The sequence below is a fragment of the Mesoplodon bidens genome (genome assembly GCF_964165515.1).
Source record: "Mesoplodon bidens genome assembly, chromosome: 1".
In the NCBI taxonomy this organism is placed as follows: Eukaryota; Metazoa; Chordata; class Mammalia; order Artiodactyla; family Ziphiidae; genus Mesoplodon; species Mesoplodon bidens.
In genome coordinates this window covers 118,099,257-118,119,781 of record NC_138176.1, presented here as the reverse complement: position 1 = coordinate 118,119,781, position 20,525 = coordinate 118,099,257, and the positions used below count along the sequence as shown (strand labels likewise).

At 41.9% G+C, this 20,525-nt stretch overlaps 2 protein-coding genes across 2 annotated transcripts in view; one reads left to right on the top strand and one right to left on the bottom strand.

Moving 5' to 3' along the window:
* RASGEF1A (RasGEF domain family member 1A) overlaps window positions 1-1,302 on the top strand; it is a 37,760-nt gene extending 36,458 nt beyond the window's left edge. Inside the window, exons 11-13 of the mRNA XM_081234376.1 lie at window positions 296-419; window positions 860-932; window positions 1,259-1,302. Of these exons, the coding sequence (XP_081090502.1) occupies window positions 296-419; window positions 860-932; window positions 1,259-1,283 (222 nt within the window). The 3' untranslated portion in view covers window positions 1,284-1,302. The remainder of the gene's footprint in view (window positions 1-295; window positions 420-859; window positions 933-1,258) is intronic.
* An 8,689-nt stretch (window positions 1,303-9,991) lies between these two features.
* The window catches only part of CSGALNACT2 (chondroitin sulfate N-acetylgalactosaminyltransferase 2), a 55,087-nt gene continuing 44,553 nt past the window's right edge, over window positions 9,992-20,525 (bottom strand). The window contains exons 7-8 of the mRNA XM_081233118.1: window positions 18,433-18,514; window positions 9,992-13,006 (exon numbers count right to left, since the gene is read on the bottom strand). Coding sequence (XP_081089244.1) covers window positions 12,714-13,006; window positions 18,433-18,514 — 375 coding nt within the window. The 3' untranslated portion in view covers window positions 9,992-12,713. The remainder of the gene's footprint in view (window positions 13,007-18,432; window positions 18,515-20,525) is intronic.

The following is a 20,525-nucleotide window of genomic DNA, read 5'->3' as shown; positions in this document are numbered from 1 at the left end:
GTCACAAATGAGGGGCTTCTTGGGGTTCCTGCACAGCAGAAGCACAGGCCTGGCTGCAGCCCGATGGCTGAGGTGGAGGGCAGGACTGAATGGCCTTGGAGACACCGGCTGGCTCTGTTGTTGTACAGAGTGCTTCCATGGCTACGAAGTCAGCTTTGTAGGGCTACCGTCCACTCTCTCTGGGACCAGGGAAATGATGAGCCGACCAAAGCCAGAGCCTACATCCCCTGTCCTAACCAGGGTTTCCAAGCTTCAGGTGACAAATGAACATCCAGTTGGTCTTCTGCCCCTTCAGAAATTTTGGGACATCTCCAGACAGATCCATGAGTTCATGACATGGACACAGGTGGAGTGTCCCTTCGAGAAGGACAAGAAGATTCAGAGTTACCTGCTGACGGCTCCCATCTACAGCGAGGAAGGTGAGGTCCACCTCTGCAAACTGTAGGGGTCACCCTGACTCGTGCAGGGTGCCCTCCCAGGGTTGTTATTCCCATGCTACACTGGGGAAGCTCAGCTCGCAGGGGTGAGTGCATGAGGGTGGGCCGTGGGTGGATGGCAGGTCAAGGATAAGGACAAGAAAAGATCAGGCTCCCGAGGCCACTTGAGAGAGCCAGTACGTGGTCGGGCCAGCATTGCAGAACCAGGAAACGTCTCAGAGTCCCCAGGCAGGTTGCCAGGAACCCCACGCAGCAGAGGCCTGTGGACCAGCCGAGGCCCAAAGTCGCTGCCCCCTTGGTTTAGGAGTTCGTTCCCGGGCCTCGCTCCACCCTGGGAGGGAGAGTTTGAGAAGGGATAACTGAGGTGGGAGGCAGACTGACCGGGTGTGGACATGGCTTCTGCGGGGCTTCTCGTCTCTCAGCTCTCTTCATCGCCTCCTTCGAAAGTGAAGGTCCTGAGAACCACATGGAAAAGGACAGCTGGAAGACCCTCAGGTAGGAGAACTCCAGCAGCAGTCCGGTGAGCCCCCAAGACCAGCCCCATACCAGAGTCTACAGGGAACGGAAAGGACGGGGTGGGGGGAGGCATGATGTGTCTGCTCTTTTGAAAGGCGGCCGAGGGCACCTCTCTACAGACCCGGGAGAGGAAGGCATCCCCAGTGCAGGCTGAGGGCTTGGGGTTTGAACGTCCCTGACCCCTCCCTCAATGGGCGGTTCTAGGCAGCTGGGCCTTCCCCTAGTAGCACAAGCCTGCCCTCTGCTTGCTCAGGGGAAGGGCCTGTGGCCGCCTGACCACTTCCTCGTTCCCTGCTCACCTTTAGGACCACTCTCCTTAACAGAGCCTGAAGGCACGGATGCAGCCTGCAGACGCTGGGATTAAGCACACCTACGTACCGAGTTTTAATCTTGAGTGATAATGGGTTGAGATGAGGCCTCACTGGTTGGGGTCCATTTTGTACATAACTTTTATGAAAAAAAAAAAAGAAGTAATTATTTCATGCATCAACCTTTGGCACTTAAAGCTTTTTGTTTATGACAGGGCAGGGCCCTGCTTTGGGGAGGGGTGGGGAAAGAGTATCATGGGAGATGGCATCCATGATAACATCTTATTCTAATGAAATGTAGATTTTTATTTTCTACTTTTGATTATTAACAAACATCTTACAAAAAAATATTTTAAAAAACCCAACCAAAACCAACGTGAGCCCTGCCTCCTTTCCAGCCAGTGTCTCTGATGTCGGGGTGAGTGCCTTAGAGGGTACTGGCGGGCCCGTTCTCACCTGCAGCCAGTGCCGCTGGAGGCGCCGGGGAAGCTCTGCCCTCAAAGCGCAGGCACACAAGGTTCTGGCAAGAAGGGCTCGGGTGGCCCGGAGGTCTCATTTGCGTACTTCCAGAAGTGAACCTTGAATACGGGCTTTCCGAAGTTTACATTTTCATTTTCCTTTATCAGGGATTTATGGGGGTTGGGGGGAGGGCAGGGGGACACCTGGCAGCATATTTTCTGTTGGAAGATGTCTGGCAAATTGTTCTTCACCTACATTTTAGGAAAAGAGAAAATCTAAAATAACATAAGGAGGGAGTCATGGAATTGTCCGTTTTCCAGCCTGTAACTTTGACACACTTAGCTGTAATGAAGCGAATACAAAGTACAATTAAGGATGGGGACGTATAAAGCCATCTTGAAACCCAAGTACAAAGTCAAAAGAAGCAACTTACAAATCAGTATCCTCCTTCCCTCTGGGTGGGGGATTGGGCTCCCCTAATGGAATGTGAAACATGGAAGGTTAGCCAGGCCAGTACCTGCTGGGGCCCACTCACGTAAAGCTGCCCAACATTTGGAGGTATTTTCCACACCCGAACTCGAGGAGTACTCTCCATTTTCCGACGTCCCAGCCGTGGGACAGTGACAGCCCTGCTCCCTCCAAGGCCAGAAATGGGCAATTCATGCTGACTGTATTGTATATCCCTCATGGCAGGGCTGTCATTCCACCCAAGCAGATTTGGAACTGCTCACCCTGTTTCTCTCCACATGGCTGGCTTCCGCCGGAGCCTCCAGCTGGCAGGCCTGGGTAAGGACAGTTAGTTGCTAATTCCCCAAACTCCTAGGAGAGCCTGGAGATGTGAAGGCGAGGCCTCAGGGGGAGGTGGTTCCATGATCCGATGCTGATGTCGCCCTCAGCCCAGGGTGGAGCAAGGATGTTTACACTGTATTGTCACAGTGTTTTTGCACTTTTCAGACGTTCTAGATACAGTACATATTGTATATTGACAGTACATACTGCTTTGTTTATGTATCTGAGAGAAAGGTTTAAAACCTGGGAATATATATTTGGATACAATGTTAGAACCTTTTCTGTCCGTGTAGTAAGGAGCTTTCACATCAGTGTGCGCTTCACTTGGTCATCAGTTCTAGTACCGACCTGACACAGTGCTGCATTGGCTACTTTATTTTCCCAGTTTGATACATACCCTATGATGTTTTGGTATTTTGAGATGAACTCTGCGTATAAAGCTGTACTTTATAATAATAAAGGATGTCAACTGTTGGTGTGACTGGACGTACTTGCATCAATAAAAGAACATGTTGCTCCCCTCGTGTGCCTGTTCTCTATGCGCGGTTCTGTGTTGGCAGGAGGCATGGGGATGCCCAGGCCAGGGGGGAGGACGAGACTGCCAGGGCCTTTCAGAGATGGAGCAAGCAGCTCTCACCTCCACGTTCTGAAAGAGGGCTTTTCAAATATTGCAAAACAAAACAAAGCTGTACAAGAGGCATGTTCTATGCTGCTTTCCTCAAAGAAAGATCCAGAAGGATATCACTAGCAGCTTGAATTACATGGTCATGTCAGTTCAGGAACCCTACCTTAAACGACTGTCAAGGTTCCTTTACTGCAGGACTAACAAGAACCTTCAGTGTCCATGGGTGCTGTGGGTCTCTCTGGGGGTTGGGGACATTGGGGAGTGCCTGCCGACGTCTTTCTGCTGCGCGGTTCTCCTTCTGTTTCAATGGGTCACGCTCGGGAGCACTAAATACAAGGGATTTGTTGAGGGGCACACGAGAGCTTGTGGCACTGAAGGAAAAGAACTGAGACACTGCTCTTCTCTGGCCTGTCTCCCACTGCCACCCTGTCAGCAGTGCCCAGGCTGGATGAGGTCTGCCCGCGACAGCTCGCCAGACCTGACCCTGCTCCTTCAGGGCCAACTCAGCCCGTTCGAGCAGCAGCGCCCAGCAGAACACTTCCTGTGCTGAGGGGGTATTCTGTACTGCATCACCCAGTACAGTGCTGCTAGATAAACAGAGGGACTGAGCCCTGAAATGTGGCCAGTACGACTGAAGAACAGAACTTCTAACCTTACGTACGTTTAAATAGCTAGTGGACGGAAGGTGAGGCCAGCGGGGCCTCATCACCTGCTGCCGCTCCACGTGCCTCGCGGAGTAACAGCACACAGTAGGTGCTCAGGTGTTTGTGGAGCAAACGAGGACCCCTGTGAGGATGCCTAAGTGACTTTTGGGTAAGTGACAACACTTTTTAGGTCCTTCCATTTAAGGGCATCCTTACTTTCTTGGTAAAGTTACTTTTGGAAGTTTCTACCTACCTCAGCTGAAGAAGGAGCAGCACATCTAGCCTGCATCTTGGATACGGAGCTGGGAGCAGGACGCGAGCTGGCTTGGCTCGGCACGGCCCTGTCCTTCACCCATGGGTGGTCCCTCCAGGCAGTGCTGCTCAAGGTGTGGGTCCCAGCCTGGCAGCAGCAGCAACACTGGGAACTTGTCTGAGATGTTCTCAGGGCCCCTGCGCAGACCTGCTGAATGGGAAACATGGGAGCGGGGAGCCCAGGCAAGTTGGAGAAGCTCTCCTGGTGGGCAGGGTTCTGCGGGACCTGGCTCCTGCCCACCTCTCCCAGGGGCACGCTGCTGCTCGGGCACTAGACTCACATGCTGTGCACGTGCACCTCTCCAGTACACTTGCCACCCCGTTCTCCCACACACGTTCTCTGAGCCTCCTTACGTCTTCCTGGTGAGTAGCGCTCGTGCTCCTCCGGCCTTGCCCCACCATCCACACCACACTGTTGGCATCCGTCTCATGCACTAGAGCCTCAGCTCTTTCTGTGTAGAAGCCTCTTGGCGTGTAGCTGTGTGGCCAGCGACCAGCGCAGTGTGCAGCTCCTAACTCCATGGGATGACCGAGGGTTACCACCTTTCACTTTACACACACGTTTCAGGGACAAACCTGTTAACAGCATCAGATGTGACAGGAAGATAAGCCAAGAATCTCTACTAAGGCCACAGAGACTTCTGTGACAAAACTAAGATTTTTATACACCTATCACACCTACACATTTGTAAAACGTGGGTCATGTTCCTCAGGGAGGCAAGACAGGGTAAGTGGAAGAGCAAGGAATCGAGATCGAAACTCTTTGGATTTGAGTCCTAGTTTCCAGTTCCCAGCTGGGTACCCTTGGACAAGTTGTCTGCCTTTTTAAGCCTCCATTTCCCCATGATTAAAGTGGAATTACAATACTCTTGATCTCATGGGTTGTTGTAATGTTATATGGCAGAAAGTGCAATGCCTGCTGCATTAGAAGTGGTCAGTGTTAGCTGTGTACCAGCAGTGGCACCCCTGATGAAACTGAATGCCACTTCTCCCACAGAGAGAGGAATCTTCTGGGAAAAGTGAAGCAAAGGATTATTAAGTGCCCTTCTCAAAGGAACAACTCAAGTCCTGGTCAATACAAATATATTCTAACATTACCAAAGAATCACTTAAGTGTCAAATATAACCAAGATATAAACATATATGAGAAGAGGGCTTCCCTGGTGGCACAGTGGTTGAGAATCTGCCTGCCAATGCAGGGGACATGGATTCAAGGCCTGGTCCAGGAAGATCCCACATGCCGCAGAGCAACTAAGCCCGTTATGCCACAACTATTGAGCCTGAGCTCTAGAGCCTGCAAGCCCCAACTACTGAGCCTCCGTGCCACAGCTACTGAAGCCCGCGCACCTAGAGCCCGTGCTCCACAACAAGAGAAGCCACCGCAATGAGAAGCCCGTGCACCGCAACAAAGAGTAGCCCCTGCTCACCACAACTAGAGAGAAAGCCCGTGCACAGCAGTGAAGACCCAACACAGCCAAAAATAAAAATAAATAAATTAAAAAAAAAACAAAACTAAAAATCTTAAAAAAAAATAGGAGAAGAAATGCATGCGAAGTTGGGATTCAAAACTACTTTCTAAATGAAAAACTTACTATCCACCTATAGGCTGGTAACTTTAGATCATGCCAACATAATTTCTATCTTTAGTCTCAAAAAGGCATTCATGATACTAGGAGGAAGGTGAAGGGTTGCTGCCCAAACCCCACACGCTTCTATCTCAGCATACCCAGGACTCTCAGATATGGATCTTCAGCAACAATGTTAAGGGAACAGTGTTGTCAAGAATATAAGAACGTTTAAGTTAAGCACCTGTTCATTTCTGGCAGCATGAAAGACTAAGTGCTTGCCTACTGAAACTGACTAATAAACTTATGCAAAACTTTAACATCCAAGTGAAGGCAGAAACCCAGAGCTTCATTCTCCAATCCACAAGGGGGATAGAGAAGGAAGTCCTGAGCTTGCTCAAGAAGAAGGGTCAAATAGGAGACCCTAGCCCATAAAGCTGACATCCCAAAGAGACACCCCTCAGTGTAACAGTGAACTTGAAATAAAGCACTCCTACTCCAACCCCACCAAGGGGGGTTAAGGAAGATTGCCTGTTTTGAACCTTGGCACTGAATGGAGATGGGGAAAATTTGCCCCTGATAATTTATAACCACAAGTCAGTGAGTTTTACAAAGTTTTGCAGCACAAATCACACTGGTCAAAAAACCTTAAAGCTGAGAATTTAGTTTAACATGGCCCTGAACTGGTACTGTCCCTAAGTTACTCAGCAGAAGCAAACATTCTAACCTATATTCTAGTTTTAAAAGCCTCTCCTTAGCTGTGTCTAATATTCTGTTAAACCCACCTATTGGATTTCAAAAATTCATTTTCATTTCTAGATGCTCTATTTGGTTCTTTTCCAAATCCATCTGGACAAAATTCTGTATAAATTACCAGAATGTAACACAGAGAGACAAAGATTGGAAAATATGAAACAGGTTTAACGTATGTTATCAGAGTTACAGAAGGAAAGAGAGAAGAAGGCAGAGACAATGAAAATGAAATAGCTGAGAATCTTCCAGAATTGACAAAAGACAATCCAAGAAGCCCAAAGATTCTCAAGCAGGATAAAAAACAAAAAACAAAAACAAAATCTGCACACAGACATATCATGGTGATACAGAACAGAGATAAAGAAGAGATTTTAAAGACAGCTGGAGAAAAAGAAGGTTGATTACCTTCAAAGGCATATCAACTGTTAAGCTGAGAGCTTACTTCACAACAGAAATAACTGAAGGCAGAAGACAGTGGAATAATAACATCGATGTGCTGTGGAATTAAAGAAACCTCAGCTAGAGTTAGAGTTGGACAGGCCTGGAGGGGGAGTTCTCATACCTAGCTACACATCACCAATTACTCCAAACAGGAAGAGAGAGAGCAAACATCTCCATCACAGAAAAGTGTTGCCCGCTTTACCACCAACCAGGAAGAAAAAAACTTCTCTCCCCTGAGCACAGGCCAGCCAGTCAGAGACTACAGAAGCCCACCAATGAGAAGCCTCCATACTGTGAACTCCCAGCTTCCTCCAATGGACCCTTGGGTTAATACAGTCCCTCCCAATTCCCCCTTTTACCTTAGAGAACGAAGTTTCCTTTCCTTGCTCTCTGATTTGCCTATGGTCCACCGTAGTTCACATGCCCAGAATTGCAATTCCTCTGGCTATTCCCGAATAAACTCGCTTTTCCTGGTAAAATAACTGATTGTATTATTAAAGTTGACAGTGCTAAAAGATTTCTCAACCTAGAATTCTCAACACTTCAAAAAATATTTCTTAAATGAGATAAAGATATTTATACACTAAAATGGAGTTTGCTATCAGACCTTCACTAAAAGAAATGCTAAAGGATGAATCTTGACTCCTACTGCATACTATATAAAAATTATTTCCATATGAATCATAGATCTAAATACGAAAGGCAATACAATAAAGCATTTAAAAGAAAACATGAATGTTTCTTCTTTACTTTGGAGTAGGCAAAGGTTTTTAAAACTGGACACCAAAACCACTAGCCATAAAAGAAAGAAAACAGATCAACTGGACTTTATTAAAACTAAGAACTTTTGCTTATTAACAGATAACATTAAGAGAATGAAGAACAGTCCCCTGCCTGGGAGAAGATATTTGTAATATATAAATCTGACAAAAGACTCATATCCAGAATATATAAGTAACTCCTACACATCAATTTTAAAAAAAAAGCCAATTAAAGAAAAAGGGCAAAAAATGGAATAGGCATTTCACAAACAAGATATCCAAATGGCCTTGATAAGCATATGAAAAGATACTCAACATTATTTCCCTGATGATAAACTACACTAAACTCAAAAGGAGATAACTGTACACACCCAACAGAAATTAAAGAGTCTGAATTAAAAACACTGAAAATACTGTGCTGGGGAGGATGTGAAGCAACTGAGTCTCTCATATGTGGCTGGCAGGGGGTCAGTTATTTGGAAGGACTGAGAAAAATTTGCCAACACCTGGCAAGACTATTCAAGAAAAAAGAAAAGCACAAACAAACAGTATCAGGAATGAGAAACAAGCTATCACTATAGATCGCATACATATTACACAGGTAACAAGAGGAAATGGCAAACAACTTTGTACATTTCATCTAAAATTTCAAATGTATCAGGATAAATTCCTAGGAAACAGCACCTTACCTAAAACAACTCAATCGAAAATGACTCTAGAAGAAACAGAAAATCTGAACAGTTCTACAATCATTAAATAAACTGAACCAGTGATCAGCGATCTTACTATCTAGAAAAGTTCACGCCCAGGTGGCTTTCAGGAAGTTTTGTCAAATATTCAAGGAAGAAATAATTACAGTCTTACAAAACTTTTCTAGAAACAGAGTACAAAGGAACACCTGTAACTTATTTTATAAGCTAGTAAAACCTTAATAGAAAAGCCCAAGGGTGAGAAAGGAAGTATAATATATACAGGCAATCTTACTCATGAACACAGATGAAAAACACCTGAAAAAGTACATATATAATATACACACCCATACACACACAAATATATACAAATATGTAAATAAATATGTGTTTGTGTATGCATTCAAACCGAATCCAGCAATGTATAAGGATAATATAAGACATCATGACAGCTTGGCATTGACCCCAGGAATGCAAGGGTACTTCAGACAATTAACCTAATTCATCAATTTAACATATTAAAGATGGGAAAAAATCATATAATTATCTCAAAAGATATAGTAAAAATATTTGATAAATGCTCTCAAGCATGATAAAAACTTGCCAAGTAATAATAGAAAGTAACTTTATTAACTTAATAAAGGGTATTTATAAAAACACCTAGAGCAAATACCATACTTACTGATGAAACACTGAGAATGTCTCCCTTGAAATAAGAAATATGGGCAGGAAGTTCTCTACTATCACTCCAGTCAACACTGCACAACAAATCCTAACAAGCACAGTAAGACAAGAAAAATAAAGATATAAAAATTGATAAGAAACAAAACTTCTACTACTCATAGATAACAGAAAAATGTGAAAGAAACTAGAAATACATTATTAGAATTGTGCTCAGCAAGGCTACTGAACACAAAAATTAACACACAAAAACCAGTCTGATTTCTAAATACCAGCAATAGACAATAAAAATAAATAAAAGATAGTTACAATGGCATAAAAAATGCAAACTACCTAGGAAAAAAAATCTAAAAAAATAATACACGAAAATCCACTGTGTGAAAAAGTATAAAACTTAATTGAAAGACAATAAAGACCAAAACAGATAATGTCATGTTCAAGGATCAGAGGGCTCTGTATGATAAAGATGTACATTTTCCCCAAAGTGACCTTATAGATTCAATGAGATTCTAATAAAAATTCACAAGTTTTCATTAAACTTAACAAGCTTATTCTAAAACTTATATGAAAGTACAAAGGCTGCAAACAGCCATGACAATCTTTAAGAACAAGGTGAGCCGATTAATTCTCAGAAATTATCAACTCCTATAATGTTACAGTAATATTAGACTGTGATGTGATGTCGTGGTGAGAGACAGCCTAATCTGCTGAACAGATGAGAGCTCAGGAGCAGACCTGTGTGTGTATGACATCTGATGGATGAGAGTGGTTTTGCAGATCTGTGGGTAAAATATGGACTTCATAGTAAGGCAACGCTGGAAAAAAGTGAAATGCAATTCTTACGTCACATAATACACAAAACTTCTTCCACTTTTATGACTGGGATAAAGCAAAGCTATGTATGAGGTATTCAGAAGATAATACAGGACAATAGCTTTAAGATACCCTTCTCTATTATGAGGTCATAAATCAGTAATAAAAAGAAAACATAAAGGAAAAAGATTAATTGAACACATTAAAGTTAATTTTTATTCATCAAAAAGTACCATCAAGAATGGGAAAGACAAGCCACATCCTGGGAGAAGTTACTTGTAAACATTTAACCAACAAGAATTGGTACCCAGAATATGTGAAGAATTCCTATAAACTTATAATAATGGGCAAAAAGACTGGAAATGAAAATTATAATTACAATTCATGCCTAAAGCCCACTAGATTAGCAAGAATTAATAAGCCTGACAAAATTAAGTATTGCCACGGATGCAAAGTGAATCTCTTACAGTGCTGGAGGCGGTCCACTTTGGAAAGTAAGTTGAGCGTACACACAACCGATGACTTAGCATCATTACTCCCAGAGAAAGTCTCGCACACTCCTAAGAGACACGCACAGCAGTATTCATGACAACATTGTTTGTGATAGCAAAAGCAAATAAGTAAACAAAAAAAAACTATGAATGATCCAAATATCTATAAACAGTAGAATACTACTACAGTCTTTTCATTCAGTGGAATACTAATCAGTAATGAAAATGAATTAATTTTGAGATTAACATGAGTTAACCTTCAAAACAAAATACTGAAAGTTAGAGTATAATGAAATAATATGCATACAAATTCAAAACAGGCAAAATAGTCATTGGGTAGAGATACATACATAGTTGGGAAAACTGTGAAGAAAAATGAGTGAAAAACTATCACAAAAATCAGGATAGTGACTACTATGGAGAGAGTGAGGGTATGTAATCGAGAAAGGGCACACAGAGGCCTTCCACTGGTAATGTTCTATATCCTAAGCTGAATAGCTGGTGCACTAGCGTTGGCTTTATTATTCTTTAAAGTACACATTTACATGTCATACACTTTTCTGTATTTATGACATTTTACAACAGAAAGAAATTAACTTATCACATTTTCATTTAACTTTCAGTAATAAAATACTTTATTGGTACCTTTTACTGTCAAAAACAGAGTAATGTTTCCATTGCTTAGCTTCCATCTTTATATGAAAAGCTTTTTTTTAAAAAAAAAAAAGGAGAAAAAAAATCATTTGATTCTGTTAAAAAACCAGCTACAACTCACTTTTGCAAATAATTAGGTTCTCTCACTTTACATACTTTAATTCACTGGTCTTCACAATAAATAACTGTATATAATAGGAGACAATGGCCTGAGCAATTTTGCAGAGAACATTTTACACATCTTAAAAAACTAAGCCTAAATGCTACCCCAACTAAAAACTTGTAAGAATATTTAGTAAGAGTTATTATAAAATTGAATTCATGTAGCACCAAGAAATTTGGGATTTATAATATTTCAGATGATATGATTTACTGAGCAAAAAGAGTAATGATTTGTCTTCTATGAATTTTCAGGGGTTTCTATACAAATAAAAAGAATTCAATATAGGTCCCTTTTAAAAGCCAAGGGTTCAAAAATCTATGCATGCCTTTCACCATATCTCCAATTTGTGGGTCTAGCAATTGACCATATGGTAAAAGATCCATGTGTGATAAATAACATAGTACAGTCATATCTGAATATAATTTCTTATTCATCTTGTCTCCTTAATATAATTTACACCTCAATTAAAACATCATTCTATCTGCAAGTTATATATTTTTCTAAAATATTCTGTAATTCAGATTTCCATTTAGACAACCTTCCCCTCCTCCCCTTTTCTCGAATCAGTATGATCTTATGGTATACCTCATTAAATTGTTTGGTTTTTCTTCCTTCAGTGAAACTCCTCCTCAACTCAAAGTATTATAATAACACAGATGTAGCTTAATTAACATATTAGAAAAAAAGGATAATACACACATATGGATCCATGCTAAATAAGACAATACAAAGCAAAAAACACATGACACCATGTTATGTCCATCTATTCTGAACCACCACAAGAAGGTCCTGGCTCATGTAAACTGACGTCCCAGACACCCCTAGTGTCCTATACTCCAGCATAATTAACTGTTCTGTTAAAGACGTTTCCATGTTTATTTCTGTTTGTTCAAAACAGTCTACAGCAACTTTGACTCCTAATCCTGAACATGATGCTAAATTAGAAATACATTATATTTTTAATCAAGCCACAGATTATAACCTTAGTATTTTCTACTATTACCCATTTGTTTAAAAACAGACATTGAGGGGGCTAGGCAACAACACAAAGTTGAGGGATTTTTGCCTCTGCCTTCTCTTGATTAGTTGGGGATTTTAGATGTGTCATTTAATTATTCTCTGCTTCAGTGAAAAAGGATCCTTTAAGCAACTGCCCAAAGATCTTAATTTAAAACCAAGTAGGGTGACTCAGTGGTCGGTAGGTGAAGAGCCCTTATCCACACACTCCATCCATAACACTCCGTCCTCTCTTTGGGAACAGGATGCTCCCGACCCACCTTCAGCACAACACATTCCATCCCTCAGCCCAGACGCAACCAGGATACACATCAGAACATGAAGCTGGGTAAAATTAACTCAAAGCTACTCTTAGAACAAATACCAGATTTTGATTTGTCAATGATTCCATAGTGAAGTATACTCATAAAACAGAGACTTTGCATTGCAAAACTTGCTTTTTCTTCTCACACTAAGTTAAATTGCTAAAGTAATGTCAGCAAGAACACAAAAGATAAGCACGTCTTCTCTGAAAGAGGCACTGCATCTGGAATTGGAATTAAGGCTAAATAAATAGTGCTGGTTTGTGGTTCAGACTAACGTGTCACTGATTACATTAACCAACAGATTCACTATTTGTCCTGTATGCCTGTTTGTGAAGATGCGTCTCTATCTCCTCCCTGAAGACCAGCATTCCCAGGTGTGAGTGAGAGGCCTCGTTCATGGCTTTGGACTGGATGCACATGCGGTACTGCTCAGGGGTCAACTCATCAGCACAGCGTTTCTCGTGCCAGAGGTGGAAAAGACCAGGAACCGGAGTCCGAATCACAATCAGGTCACCATGTAAGTATTTTCGATAAAGATGAACATCTTCTCCACCCCAACCTTTTACTTCCATATCAAATCCACCTGCAGGATCAAAACTCACACTGTTAAATAATTGCCTGGCAGCCGGAGCACAGTCAAACCTGATAAACATTTAAACATTCTGCTTCAAATGAGATGGCACGGTATAATCCAAAGACACCTGAAGTAGAGGACTGACTTCCTGGTTTAGAAATCCAGTTACCAGCTGATGTCTAGAAGCTCACAATCTGTTGTTGAGAGTATCAAAATGAGATTAAACATTTGAGAATACTTTGTAAGCTTCAGAGTTCTACAGAAAACCTCTAGAAAGTCAAAGAAAGGAGAAGGAAATATAAATCACCCACAATATCACCACTATTAATATTTTATTATGTTTTCTTTCTATCCTTTGAGATCCAAGTTATTCTGGGTCACAGAAAACTTTCCAGAGGGGAAAACAGAAGACATGGCCAAGGTGGACACATAAAGTTCAGAATGGGCACACAGATGATTTAAAGCCATGGAAGTGGGTGAAATTACTAGAGTTTACAGGGAAAACAGGGCCCAGGTCTAAATGCTAAGAAATGTCAATATCTAGAGGGTAAACAGGCAGAGAAAGACAAGTCAGCAAAAGAGACTGAGAGGCGGCCCCAGAAGAAGGAGAAAATACTGGAGAATGTGCTATCATAGTAGTGAAGTGAGGAAAGCATCTTGAGAAAGGAATGGTCAAGTGTGTGCTGCTCAATTAAGAACTTAAAGAGAATCAAGTAGACCTGGCAATGTAAATGTCACTTAGAGCCTTACTTAGAGCAAGGGAGATAGAGTTCACACTATTTTCAAATTGGTTTAAGCTGAACTAACTTTAAAGAAGCATGGAGAATACAAACTATTTTGAGTTTTTTGAAAAGCTAGAAAAGATTCTTAAAAATGGAGAAAAAAATTAATTCTTTAATTAAAAGCTAGGTTTCCAAATTATGTGTTTTGTCAAATAATTCTATGTCACTTAATTTCACTCTCATAGGATGACAATAATCCTGAGATCTCTGAAAAATATTACTTTAAATAGTCACAGCTTTACTAAATGCTATGTCTGATTATATCTTGGCTTTTCTTCCTTGTAGATACGAATAAGCTCCTCAAATATTGGAGACGGTATAGATAGTGAAAATAAACAGAGGACTTCCGGTTTCTGGTCCAGCATGTACAGACCTTAGAAGTCATCACTCCATCCCGATAACAAGTAAAAAGTTGAACAAACTGAAAACTCAACAACTCTTTTCAGATCCCTCGGAGAAATAAAGTCACAAGGCAAACTGTGAAGAGACAGATAGGTGGGTAAGACAGAGTCACAACTATTAGGGAAGAAATGGACTAGTAGAAATCTCCAGGGGAACCAGTACTGGGGTAGGAAAATCTGAACTGTAATTGATGAATTGCTAGAGGCTCAGTGGAAAAGTCTAAGAGTTGAAAATTCCAGAGAGGGCTGCACACTTTTGTGAGTTTTACCTCTAGGTCTACCAGGTTCTCACAGTGAAGACTGGAGAAAAATCCCCTAGTGCTTTCATAAGGAGGGGGAAAGTAACCATTCTGAAATATGCCAGGGCATTTTGTTCTTCTTAATAAGGCCTGTGCTCAGGAAAAACTATTTTACCAGAGTCTAACCTATCTGGGGGAAGGGATATACCCAACTCCAGCCCACTCTAGCCATCCTGTCCCACCTAAGATTGGGGGCTGTGTCTGTGAAACAATTGTGAAGTTCATGGTCCAGCCTCACAGGCTCACTAAAGATGGACTGAGACCTTACCATAGGACTATAGAATTCTTCCTCTTCTCCCACACCTTACCATCACTAAAGGCCTATTTACTGCAGTTTCCTTTACCCAGTACATCATGTTCAGCTATGAAGAAAAAAATTAGGCAAACTAAAAGTCAAAAAACAGTTTGAAGTGAGACAGGCTGGGACCCGGGACCCTTTGCTGCAGTGCTGCAGTGCTGCAGGGCTTACACCTGGACACACCTCTCCTCGAGCAACAAAATACAAAGAAACCATATGGGACGAAAAATAACTGCATGAATGCGCAGTTGGGGCAAATTATGGATAGAAAGATACAAAAAGATCAAAAAACCCAACTGCCACTTCTAAAGAGCCTGGAGCAAAAACTGGGTGTCAGGAGCAAAAGCAGGGAACTGCACACGCCCCCTGCACTCAACCCCACCAATGGGTGGGCAGACCACCTAAGCCACCCCTCTGGCCCGACCCCTGGACACACGCCTACCCCCACCCCGTATAAGGAACAAGCTCGCTCTGCCACAGCGAATGAGCAAGCAAGGGAACTTGTCGTTTGTTCTCACTCCCCGGCTGCTGCAGCAGGGGCCCCAATAAAGCCTTTCATGAATTTCTTGTCTGGCCTCTAGTCAATTTCTATTGATTGGGGAAGGCTAAGAACCCTGGTCAGTATCAGAAGAGAAAGAGCAAACATCAGAACCAGACTCAGATATGGCAGGGATGTTGGAACTAAAGGACTGTGAATTTAAAACGATTATAATTAATATGCTAAGTGCTCTAATGGAAAAAGCAGACAACATGCAAGAACAGGTGGTTAATGTAAGCAGAGAAATAGAGATCCTAGGAAAGAATCACAAAGAAATGCTAAAGATAAAAAGCAATGTAACAGAAATGAAGAATACCTTTGAGGGGCTCACTAGTAGATTGGACTTGGCTGAGGAAAGAATCTCTGAACTTGAGAACAGGTGAATAGAGACTTCCAAGACCGAAAAGCAAAGAGAAAGAAGACTGGGGGCGGGGGGTGGGGAGGGGAAGAAAAGAAAAAACAGAACAGAATATCCAAGAACTATGGGACAACTACAAAAGGTGTAACATATGTATAATGGGAATACCAGGAGGACAGGAAAGAGGGACAAGAACAGAGGCTCCAAATGAAAGAGGCTAAACTGCAAACAAGTGCTGCTGAGAGGGCAGGGGCTCCCTTTCTCACCCAGCCCACAGTCATAGGGTAGAGGCTCTCTAAGAGGGAGGAGGCCCTTCTGCTCCCACCTAATGTCCTGCTCATAAAGCAGGGGTGTCCCTCTGAAAGAAGTGTGCCACTATCTCCACCCCCAGGTCTGGAGCAGAGGCTCAGAGCCTTTTCTCAGGAGAAGCAGCAGTCCATGAGAACAAATGCTCCAGAGCTTTTCCCAAAGGAACTGACTTTATTTAAAAGAGAATGTGTAGAAATTCAGGCCTAAGGGGGCTCTTGAAAATACTGGAGATTTGGTGGTAAACAATTAAGAGGAGGCTGGTAGACCCATTAGAACAAGCTAAAATGTAGGCCAGCCAGTTTACCAGAGCAAGGCAGGCAAAGAGACGGTTAAGATGAGCCCTCCTGGGGTCCAAGCAAACCTCAAAAACTTGCCTCAAAAACTACCCTGCAAAAGGGTTCGATTTAATTGGTTCAGACTATGGAGCAATTTATGTCCCAGAGCACTGTCAAATCAGCAAGCAAATTAGTGCAGCCTAACAGCCTAATAGGTAGGAGTGACATCAACAGGCATGGAAAGAGACAGTCAAAGAAAGCCCCGCTAAATCCAACGTCATCCCAGGATGGCTGTGCACATGCCCTGATGAGTGACATGAGAAGCTTCATATTGTTGGGAGGCAGAGGGTAGGGAGACAGAATTCACTAAAATAGTAAAGCCAAGTCAATTAATAAATGAATAAGCAAAGTCAAAACAAAATACAAGCCCTGGAGGCAGGGGGAGTCAATATCCAGAATCAACACAAAATATTACCTAAAATGTCCAGTTTTCAAAAAAGTATTGAAAGAATACTGAAAAGTGTGACCCATATACCAAAAGAAAAGCAAGCAACAGAAACTGCCTGTGAGAGCGCCCAGATGTCAGTTTTAGCAGATTTCAAAATAACCATTATAAATATGTTCAAAGAATTAAAAGAAATCATGCTTAAAGAAGTAACAAAGTAAGATGACAATGTCTCATCAAGAAGGGAATATTAATAAAGAGATAGAAATGAGATTCTGGAGTTAAAAAGCACAATAACTCAAATGAAAAATTCACTAGAGCAGCTCAACAGTAGATCTGAACTAACAAAAGGAGAATCAGTGAACCTGAAGATAGATCAGTTGAGATTATGCAATACAAAGAAAAGAGGAAAAGAATGAAGAAAAATGAACAGTCTCAGAGAAATGTGGGACACCATTAACTGCCCCAACATGTATCTAATAGAAATACAAGGAAAAAACAATGAGAAAGGAGCAGTGAGAAATAACAGAGGTCAGAAGGCAGTGATGTATCCTTACTATTTTATTAAGCAAGAAATCAGGGAAAAAGGCATTAGTTTCATGTAATAGTCTTTTTTATTACTATTTGCTGATTTTCCATCATTTGTTACAGAGATAAAAAGACAAGGTGGAGGACTTCCCTGCTGGCACAGTGGTTAAGAATCCGCCTGCCAATGCAGGGGACATGGGTTCGAGCCCTGGTCAAGATCCCACATGCCGCGGAGCAACTAAACCCGTGTGCCACAACTACTGAGCCTGTGTGCTGCAAATACTGAAGCCTGCGCGTCTAGGGCCCGTGCTCTGCAACAAGAGAAGCCACCACAATGAGAAGCCTGCGCACCGCAACGAAGAGCAGCCCCTCCTCGCTGCAACTAGAGAAAGCCCGTGAACAGCAACGAGGACCCAACGTGGCCAAAAAAAAAAAAAAAAAAGACAAGGTGTAGGAATCTCCAAAACAAATGGCTGATTATAAAAATGAAGGTAAGATGGACCTAAAAATACACAAAATATATTCTATTAAAAATATATATATACCATATATTCTAATATGCTGTGGAAAGGTAGCCCCTGAACGAATCAGGAGACATGGAATGAATGAATCAGGTTTCAGCCTGCTTCCTTAAATTAGGCTCTGATACTTTAATTTTTGCTGGTTGAGACTAAAGGTACAGTGGGGCAGGTAGCTTAGATGAGATTCTTCATGGTTAGCTTTGGTTTAGGGGAGTGGATGACTAAGCCAGTGATTCCAAGCTCCCCACTCCAACTTCAACCAGAGCTAGAAAGAGTAGGCATTTTTCCATTTGTTTTAAATACTGGGATTTTGCATTATGTTCAAGAAAACGGTGGTTTCCTCTCCAAGTAAAAAATATGGAAGCCCTTGGACTAGATAACCCAACATTATTTCTAGCTGTAACAATTCATGAGTACACCACCAAAGCTAGGTACAGATCTTTTGTAAGAGCACTCGAAACAACTGCAAATATGGGTATTTTATTTTATCATTATGACCTCATTTTTCTATTCAAAGACACTAATTATAAGCTCACTTTGCCTTTCATATTTCCAGACTCTCCAGTCAATCTCAGACATTCAAAATTTAATAGGAAAACATTTAGATCTGAGACCTTTTAGAAAAATGCCATATTACAGTATATACCTAATGTCCTATCCTTAAATGTAAGGTATACTTACCAATGGTCAGGAAATCTGATCGATACTGACAAGTCATTCCAAAGCCAAAATCTCGCCAAAAGCCAGAATCCTTTTTGTGAACCTTAAGTTTAAAAAACAAAATTCAATTTAATCCCTCAAAAACTAGAAGTAGTTTCAATCAACAATGAAACAAATTAAAATATTTTCCAAATAATACTTTCTCCTGTCATTTATGTGATTGATAATGGATCAGATGCCTTTATATTATTAAATCCTTACAAAACCAACAAAAATACAGTAATCCCCATGAGCATAGGATTCTTGCTACTTCTTTTTTGTTGTTTTGTTTTGTTTTATGAATTTTGTTTTATTTTACTTTTTTTATACAGCAGGTTCTTATTAGTTATCTATTTTATACAAATTAGTATGTGTATGTCAATCCTAATCTCCCAATTTATCCCACCACCACTGCCCCACCCCCTACCCCGCTGTCCCCCCTTGGTGTCCATACTTTTGTTCTCTACTTTCAATTTAATTTGTTCAAGCCTTGTACAAGGTGCAAGCTGAGGTTACTAATAATCAAAGAATTTGATGCCTGACCTCAGGGGGCTTACATTCTGTTTAAGGAGGAGACCAGTTGCACAAGCACATACACTGATCACTTCTACACAGTAGACCTTATTTGGTGCCTGGCCAGCATCCATTCCCCTACTGCTTTCCTAACTGTGTACAGTTTTGCTCTGGTAATTACCTGGCCCCATGCAGCCCGTGAGCTTCAGGGACGCTCCTTCCACCGGCAGCGTCAGACTGGGCCGTGAGCACGCTACACCAGTGAGACGGTCTCACCCTACTCACTTAGGAACTGATTAGGCATTAGACAAAGTTCAGGTCAACATGCTAAAACAGGAGGGCTACTGGGAACTCTGGAAAACAAAGCCCCCTCATTCTTTTGAGAGCTACTAGAAAAGACACTTGCTCTCTTTGGATGGTGTAAGGCAGGAGTAAGCAACTACCACCTGGCTTTGTAAATAACTGTATTGGAACAAAGCCACACTCATTTGTTTACAAATTGTCTATGGGTATTTTTGTGGTACAATGGCAGAGTTATTAAATAGTTGGAACAGGGACTGTATGGTCTGCAAAACCTAAAATATTTTCTATGTGGCTCTTTACAGAATAAGTTTGTCAACCCCTGGTGTAGGGTATAGATGTGAAGTTTGGAACTGCTGCAGTCCTTTCCCACCATGAGGGAAACCAGCTTTAAAATGGAGCAGTCACCACTGAATTCCAAGCAGAGAAAGAAAAAGAAAACCAGGGCTTTGATGACACTGAGCCTGCAGAATGAAGTAAAAGTTGAAGCTTGATAAACCTCCTTTTAAAATTCATACATTCAACAAGTGTTTAATCTGTTGGACTTGGTTTTGGGAGCTGGGACCCAGCAGGGAACAGAGGTGACAAAACCCCTGCTACCACAGAGCCTCCGTTTTGATGGGAAAATAACCAATAAATAAATATAGGTCTCAGGTGTTGACATGCTAGAAAGAAAGATGCCATAGGCTAAACAGAGATCAAGACAGAAAGCCTATTTTAGATATAATGGCCACAAAAGGCCTCTATGATGAGGTAACGTTTGAGCAGAGACCCTACTGAAATCAGGGAGTGGGCTATGGAAATATGTGGAGATCATTCCAGAAGCATGTACAATGGCTCTGAGGGGGGAGCTCACTTGGAGTGTTTGACAAACAGTAAAGAAACAACTGTGGCAAGAGCTCAGAAAACAAGGGCAAGAAGAATGAGGCCCCAGGTCAAGAAACAGCTATTACATTTTCCAAACATAAGTGGTATTACAGTATTTTGGTAGGCTTATGGCAATGATCTAGAAGAGGCAAAATGTTAGGATAGGAGAGAGTGAAGAACGGCTGAGGGGCGCCCTTGTTTAGGCATGAGGGATGAACCCCACGCAGTTCACTACAAAAGGACGAGCTGACTTTGTGAAGGAATGTGGCAGTTCCTCCACTGGGACTGGAGAGGCTGAGAATGTGATACAGAGCCAGTGAGGCCGATGGATCTCATGACAGGAGAATAAGGAAGTGAACATCCAACTGCTTCTCTTTTCTAAATGAAACAGATAC